Genomic DNA, 8,461 nt, shown 5'->3' on the forward strand with positions numbered 1-8,461 from the left:
ATGGCTACGACCCTGAAAGCAAGCAGCAATCATTGCAATGGAAGAGCCCTTCTTCACCTCAGTCAAGAAAAGCTCGACAAGTCAAGAGCAACATCAAGTCCATGTTGATCTGTTTTTTTTTTTTTTATATTGACGGGATTGTTCATAAGGAGTTCGTCCCTCCTGGTCAGACAGTCAATAAAGAGTTCTATCGCGATGTTCTAAAGCATTTGAGGGAGGACATAGGAGAAAACGTCCAGAGAAGTGGCGCATGATCAACTGGGTACTCCACCATGACAATGCACGACCGCATATGGCTTACATTGTGCAGGAATTTTGGGCTAAAAACAAGATGGGAGTTGTTCGCCACCCACCGTACTCACCAGACTTAGCTCCATGCGACTTCTTTCTCTTCCCCAAGATGAAAATCAAGTTGAAAGGGCGAAGATTTGATACAGTGGAGGAAATTCAAGTGGAAACGCAGACGGTACTAAACACCCTAACAAAGAAAGACTTCCAGGATGCATTTGAAAAGTGGCAGAAACATTGGGATCGGTGTATGCCCTCCCAAGGGGACTAGTTTGAAGGTGATGGTGCAGAATAAGATCTAGGTAAGATGTACGTAATAGTTTTTATTAATATATTTTGGGAACTTTTTGATTGCACCACATATATTCCAGTGGCTTAATGTCCATGCCAGATTTCATCGAAATCTGTCTAAGAGACAGACACAATCAGCCATGTATGTATTCGTGTACTTCATGCAGAGGTCTCATAATAATTAGAATTGATGCCACATGAGAGATGGAAAGAGGAATTATCTGTGCTCTTAGTGGAAATGTGCAGTGAATGTAGTGCATTTGTGGAAATGTGCAGTGAATGTAGTGCATTTGTGGAAATGTGCAGTGAATGTAGTGCATTTGTGGAAATGTGCAGTGAATGTAGCGCATTTGTTGTGATCTTAGGCTTATAACTGAACATAACAAGTAATTGGTACTGTATGGATTATTGCTTGGGTCCTTCTTCATTTCATGTGGCAGGAAGTATATGTCATAGTAAGTAAATTGCTTGACTGCATTGCTCTGTTACAAAGATATCAACACTTCCAATTGTACAGAGTCATGTTTATTGTCACAGGCTATTGACAGAGTGTGAAGAGAATTCAAGTGTTGTAACGAACAACCCAGGGTGCTATTCCACTGTCTGTATTGAGTTGAACATTGATGGTTTGGCTGTCAACACGCTCTTACAGTCTCATCATGTCAATGATATTGAAGGTATGTGTAATATAAAGTAGCTACTGGTTGGTACATACTGTCGTGTGTATCCATGACTTAAAGACAGGGTTCAGATTGGTAATTCGATTTATTAACCTACAGGTCGTAACTACAATTAATTACTACACTGTTGCTGATTTTCACACTACAAAGAACTCCACGCTAATCTCTTCAGTCTCTCTGCATTATTCTTCAGACATTTTAAACATAGGAACTATAAAAGTCTTCAAATCACATGTTAAATCTTCACAGCCTGACTTCTTGTATTCTTCTGCAGTCCTCAAGCTTACTGCTATCCTCTTGTTGCATGCTTCTGCCGCTACTACTCACTTGTAACTTGTAAATGCTCTGAACCCTTCTGGACTCTTACTTATATAGCCACGGAGCAGACATGCATCATAGGAAACACATGTCACGTGATCACTACCTACTGTTGTGTGATGTCACTGTGAACACAGAAAACACGGCTTCCTCTCTTGTTGAATATTGGACTGTGTTTACAGAGTTGTTGCTGGCAACGCATTGATCAAATCTGCTACAATATTGTACACCTCCAGAATTCAGGGGGCCCATATGTTTTAATTTTATTACATGCAGATTCTTATTGTTGAAATTATAGCCTCTGTCTTGGGCTGGCTGTATGGAAGAAACATTATATCTTATGATAGAACCTAGCAGAGACTGTAGGAGAGCTTTTAAGCCCCTGAATATAAGTTATAGACAGATAAAATTCCATAATATTATTCCCCCACCCCTCTCTACTCTTCTGGCCTGCCTGTCCAAGGAGTTTGTCAAATTGAGGCCTTACTATAACAAGATTCTTGAGACAGAAGCTACATTTCATATCACCGATAATACTGCAAGCAGTAGCATTCTATAAGAAACATTAAGGTGGTTAGAATTTTTAGTAATATGAATTGCCTCAATTTCTGGTTCTGAATATTGTTGATAAAACAAATGCAGTAGCAGTAAAATGCTCTTTTTTTCCTCTCAGAATTGGTGGCAGGGGTATTTGGAATTATTTCCTTGTTGCACTGAGAATTCAGGAAGTCCTGCCATCTAATGGGTAGGACTGTTGTAATAGGCCTTGATCCTAAGAACAGCTAACAGCATCCATACCCCTGATAACCTATTAATATTCCACAAAGTAGCTGGGTTTTCTTCATAGCAAAGGAACTTTATGATGCATGGCAACTCTACGTACAGCACACTAAAGATTGTGGCACAGATCCCTGGAACAAAGAACAAATATTTTCAAGAAAATAAGATTGAAATATTTGAGAATAATGAAATTAATTGTATAGGAACATACACTGAGTTGTGCATATAAAGGTCAGTTGTTTCTAAACTAACTACACAGGTAAATGGATTCATCCATAGGAATATAGTTGGTATTTGAAGTTTCTAAATTTAAAAATATTTTTATACTGAATTGGCCATGGACTAATATGAGGAATTTAAATGTCCTGCATGATAAAGGTTAATATTCTATTCTATACTTCACACCGTTTTGGATCTAGCAAATTTATTCCGCATTAGCTCTTACACTTCACAGTTCACAATTACAATTACTGCCATTGGCAGTATCACAATTACTTCCGCTGCACTCACCGACTTCACGATCCACACTGTGTCACTCCTAATCACACACCACTCAGGCGGCCTTTTATACCGTTCCCTGTCGCTCCATGTTAACATAGGTGTCCCTGTTACGTCACAGTGGGAAGTGCTGTTACATCACCGTGGGGGGGGGGGAGGNCAGGGGGGGGGGTTGTTTAGCGAGCGTTGCATAATAATGGAAGGAATGGAGGTATGTGGCGTCACTTGCAAGACCATAGAGTTCATGTGACCCCTACTTCCTGTTGGGCCATCCATGTCACAATACTTTATGACTTTTGGTTCACTTAAGTAGAAACTTCCACTGCTGTTCCCTCTCTTTTGTTGCCAAAGGCTAGATTATTAAAAACTGAAATTTTCTGACGGTCTTCTAACCACTTAGTGCTCAGCTAGATGAGAAGTTACAATGTCAGTGATTTTGATCTCATTCTTACCCAGTTTTGCTTTCATAATACAATACTTCTTCTCTTATTGCAGGTACTAGTTCCAGTGTGTCTTTTGACACAATTCCACAGGCTTCTCTGGAAGACATGATGGGAGGGCAAGTCACTGTTCTACCAAGTTATGATGAGACGGCACTATGTAGTGGAGCATTCAGGGTTCTTCGCTCCATGGTGAGCGCCTGGCTGCGGGATGTATCTCTGTATAAGAATGTATTTGCAGACTTCCAGATCCTTCATTTTTACAGGTTCTTAGCAATTTTTATATCTACTGATAACAGTCCTAATTATCAAGGTCAAATCATGCCATCCAAATAATACAGGATTCATGTTTAATATAATTATATTAATGGCATATTTTTGCAAAATGTTTTGGGGTTGCTGGTAACTCTGAGCAGAGTCTGCTGCTTTGGAAGAAACCTAAAATTACAATTGTAATTATGTTGAGTAAACATACATGTTCATAACAACAATAGAGTGCCTTTGTTACACATCAGCATAGCTAATTGTCGCACTCTGTTTGTTATGAGCTTGCATTTAAGAGACTGACATTCATACTTAAGGGTAGACTGGAAGATGGCAGATTTGAACACAATGAAAATGTTAAATAAAGAAAATATAATTCTGACTTAATTGAGCCAAATATATTGATACAATATTTCGCTTAGTGGGGGGTGGAGTCTAACTGGGTCCACTAGGCATGGTGGCCACTGATTGGCCTATTGTAGCCTGCCCTAGGTGATTATGATGATAGAGAATTTGGTGGAATGAAGATTGGCAGGGGAAAATGAAGTACTCGGAGAAAACCTGCCCCAACGCCACTTTGTCCGCCACAAATCCCACTTGACGAGGCTTGGGATCGAACCCGGGCTGCTGCAGTGGGAAGCCAGCGACTAACAATTTGAGTTATAGCATGGCCTTTGATACAATGTTAATGCCCTGGACTTGTATTTGGAAGGTTCTTGATTTGAATTTCGTCTGGGACACTAGCCATCTTGACGTTTTTTGTGGTTTTATTCAATACTGCCATACAAATGTTAGGGTGGTGTCTCTGTTAGGTCATGGCCGCTTCCTTCCAAATCCTTTCAAGCTCATTATTCATCAGTTATACCACCTGACACCATGTAATCTGAGATAATGGAAATGTTAAATAAACAACAAAAAGAAAAAAAACATAATTTTGTTGGAACCATACAAATTGAACATTAAGTAAGGAACAGCCTTAACTGAAGGGAGACTTCACTGTTGGTGATATCACTGCAAATGATAAAGCACTTAATCCAACGATATGTCTGTATTCATTAAAATAACATTAGTTAATGATAATTTCTGTTATAGGTGGTTAAGGTCATCCAGTGCCCTATTGTATGACCCGGCTCTCAGAAGAACTTTGCATAATCTGATGAAAAAATTGTTTATGCAGGTAGGTTAATTGACTTGTCTTGCAAATATTTTTATGTTGCTTAAATGAAAGTTTTGGGCCAGAAATATAAATCTCTATTAATTACTGCATTGTCATCTGTTGGAATTTTCAAGTAGTAGTACATCTTTCTGCATAAAGTTTTTGAATCTGAATGAATAGATATAAATGCCTCTTATGGACCTCTTCACCTACTTATACAGAGAAGTGGGAGCATGGATGAGAAATATTCTTCTGTTCAGAATGACAGTAATGACTAACAGAGGGACCTACACTTTAACACCGACTCAGAACCACATGATTCAGTTTTCTGCAAGTGCCCATTTTTGTTAGGTTATTAAGTGGGTTGGATTTAAAGGTGGATAATCCTTTACCAAATCCCCATTAGTTAGGTGTGGATTGTTAATGCTCCATTACTTACTGCTGACATGGGGAGAGCTTCTATTGGGTTCATGAACAATTGATCAGCGTCTGCTTTTAGATTACATGGACTGTGGCATTCATGTAATTGAAGTTCTATCTGGATAAGAAATTGGCATCTATCAAAACATTCCACATGATATTAGAACTACTGTGTTGTGCATTATAATATTGTGAAAGAATATGATAATAATGAGAAGAATATGAGGATAGACTGGAAGTTTATTTACATGAATTTATTTCAGACATGTCTTATTTTCAATTTGAACAGTCAGTGTGACAGTATAAACCCCGTAGGCAGATTCATATGGTAGGCAGTAGGTGGCAGCAGCTGCCTGTGTACAGCCACAGCAGTGAATTTCGAAGTGTTACTACTGCTTCTGAAGTGATCTTTCATGGTGGTCCAGTCATTGATTTTTCTTTTGCTTAGAAAAGGGCTCTGTGTGGCATGAATGCTATAATATTCCTGGGAGCCTGTTCCCGATGCTATGAGTTAATAGTTGATGTACAAGTGTCACAGATTCTCCACAGTCTATGTCAAACATAGAGATGAATGCACAGAATGTTGATGTGGTTATTAATTCTGGTTGTCTTTTGAAAGTGCAAGAACTCCACAGATCTGGGAATCTCATATGGCATCATCTTTGACATCCATGACATATTTCAGTATCATAAATTGTAAGCACAGTGGTTGCTGCAGTATCTGACAGACAAGCATAAACTGGAGCAACTCGAGTGCTGTTTCACAGTATTGACATGATATTCATTCATTCATTTCCTATATTTTCCATATATCTATACAGGCAAAAAACCTAAGATGTGGAAATAGTCCCTTCGATAATAGATGTATACATGTAATAAATTACATAAGTCACACAACTAAAATAATAACAATAATAATAATACTATGCTGTAATAATAATGCTAATAATAATATGCTGTACAGGGCACAGTACTCCTGAATAGGGGTGTTAGAGGTCATGGACTTCGGGTTAACCATTACATTCCAGAATCAAAGCGAGCACCAGTGGAGTGGAAGTGTTTGACATGCCCAACAATGAAGAAATTCAAGGCAGCATGAACTGTGAGCAAGGTCAGGCTCACCATCTTTTGGGGTAGTGAAAGACTACTCCTTATAGACTTCCTCAACTGTGGAACTACGGTCAACTGAGTTTGGTATGGTGCAACACTGGCAAAACTGAAACAGCAGATCTACACCCAGGTTTCCTGTCATGTGGTGTCATCGTGCTTTATGACAATGATTGTCCACAAATGTCTCACCAAACAGCAAACTGCTTACAGAAGTTGGTTGGGAGCCATTGCATCATCTACCCTAGAAGCCCAATCTGGTCCCAAGTGACTAACAGCTGTTTGAACCTCTGAAAAAAAATATCTTACTAGTCAACAATTCAAATCAGATTTTGAGGTCACTGAAACAAGAAGGGTATCATTCCAGGCACAAAGTGCACAGTTCTTCCAAGATGACATCTATAAAGTGTTGTACAAGTGGCATATATGTCTCAGTATATGGGCTATTAATCTTGAATGTGTAATATGCCGGTTTTATGTCTGTATGAGAAATAAAGTTATGAATGTAACTTTCTGATATGCCCTCGTATACTGAAGAGGATGATGTAATGGTTAAGGATTGAAAAATATGATGGCACTCGCCTCTTTTAGGTTAGTATTATTGGAAATGTTGAGTGAGACCAGTGCCAGCTTTATGTGTCACTTCACTAAGCTACAGCATAGGGCCTTGAAGTCAAAGGTGCCACCACATACCAAGAAGGAAAAGTGCCCATGAGACAACACAATATTCTCTTGTAGAACTTGGAAGATAACAAAGCCTGACTGCATCTTGACAAATCAGAATGGTGGCAGCAATGCACACAAGAACAACTGACAATCAAAAACAAATTGGGAGGCAGCTTCTAGTTGGTCGGTATAGTTCTCTTGCAGACTAAAACCACGGAGTTTGTTTTTTGTTTGGTTGTATCTGTGAAATATGTGTACTCCACCAAAATATATGTTTTAATTTCTTGTTTGTATGCAACTGATGTGGCTTGTGTGTTCACAGCTAGTTGCAGAATTCAAGAGGTTGGGGTCTGTCATCATTTATGCTAACTTTAACAAGATTATCATTTGCACTAAGAAGCGCACCATTGAGGATGCAATTGGCTATATTGAATTTGTGGTGCAGAGTATTCGAAACAAAGAACTGTTTCATGGTATTGACATCTCATACCAGCAGTGCTGGGAATATCTCATGTGGCTGGATCCCGTAAGTAGATACTTCTTAACATTTCTGATGTCCTTAAGCACAGTTTATTTGTCTCTGTGTATATAAATTTTCTGTTATGAATGTCTCCATGTCATACATGCATGACAGGCCCACATATGGATGCAGTTGAAATGTCAGCCCCTGTAAGAGGATGAAACAAGTTTAAATGCAGCAATGACATGACCATATAGTCATACACAACTCAGATGAAAATATTCACGACCATTAAAGTGGTATTTATTTCTTTAGATTAATGTGTAGAAGCAGGTGAGACTAGGGTAAACATTTACAGAAATGGAACTTTTTATTTTAATAAATTTACATGTGTTTTAGTTCTGATACACTTTCTGGAATTCACTGAGATTGTTAAAATCGTCAACATGAGGGACTGGACCATGTTGCCTCTTGTATCCAAACTAAATGTTCTTTGTTTTAGTGCATCTTTTTATTGGTCTTTCAACATTCCTGTTCCATAATTTGAAACTAACTTTCATTATTTTCTTCCATGTTTCCAATAATTATTTCTATAATCTAATATTGTTGTCTGTAATCCCAATAATCTGATAATTTCTAATATATTGTCGCGTATCGGGCGTATATCGCGACAAATAACTTCACGCTGTATTTTATATAGCGAATTTTATTTCACATTCGCACTTACAATTTCNTATTCATGCCGTTTTTTATACAGTGGAACCTCGCTTAACAAGCACCTTCATAATGAGTAATTCGCATAACAAGCAAAACAAATTGTAAAAAAATGACTCGCTTATCGAGTGACGAGAGGGGAAGTCCTGGATTGTGTGCTTGCTACATCAGTCTGTGTTTAGCACTCGTTCCACTAGCATCTTAGTGTCGCTTGTGATCACACATTTTTCCAAACCTGTGTTCAGACATATTATTTGTGATTTCTTTTTGTGCAAAGTTTAATAACCCTTGCAAAAATGTCCCCGAAGAAAAAGCCGCAAAAAGACAGCCATAAGAGAATACAAATAACCATAGAACTGAAACGTAAAATCATTGAAAA

General features: G+C 38.4%; 1 protein-coding gene and 1 long non-coding RNA gene across 2 annotated transcripts in view; one reads left to right on the forward strand and one right to left on the reverse strand.

Annotated features, from left to right (window-relative positions):
• The window catches only part of LOC111863384 (DNA polymerase epsilon catalytic subunit A), a 75,709-nt gene that overhangs the window by 55,830 nt on the left and 11,418 nt on the right, over positions 1-8,461 (forward strand). Inside the window, exons 25-28 of the mRNA XM_023849653.2 lie at positions 1,117-1,256; positions 3,351-3,561; positions 4,652-4,736; positions 7,231-7,434. Of these exons, the coding sequence (XP_023705421.1) occupies positions 1,117-1,256; positions 3,351-3,561; positions 4,652-4,736; positions 7,231-7,434 (640 nt within the window). The remainder of the gene's footprint in view (positions 1-1,116; positions 1,257-3,350; positions 3,562-4,651; positions 4,737-7,230; positions 7,435-8,461) is intronic.
• The window catches only part of LOC117282231, a 9,549-nt gene continuing 2,566 nt past the window's right edge, over positions 1,479-8,461 (reverse strand). The window contains exons 2-3 of the long non-coding RNA XR_004512902.1: positions 7,399-7,575; positions 1,479-2,488 (exon numbers count right to left, since the gene is read on the reverse strand). This is a non-coding gene — a long non-coding RNA (uncharacterized LOC117282231). The remainder of the gene's footprint in view (positions 2,489-7,398; positions 7,576-8,461) is intronic.

This window comes from Cryptotermes secundus, unplaced genomic scaffold, assembly GCF_002891405.2.
Source record: "Cryptotermes secundus unplaced genomic scaffold, Csec_1.0 scaffold568, whole genome shotgun sequence".
Taxonomy (NCBI): domain Eukaryota; kingdom Metazoa; phylum Arthropoda; class Insecta; order Blattodea; family Kalotermitidae; genus Cryptotermes; species Cryptotermes secundus.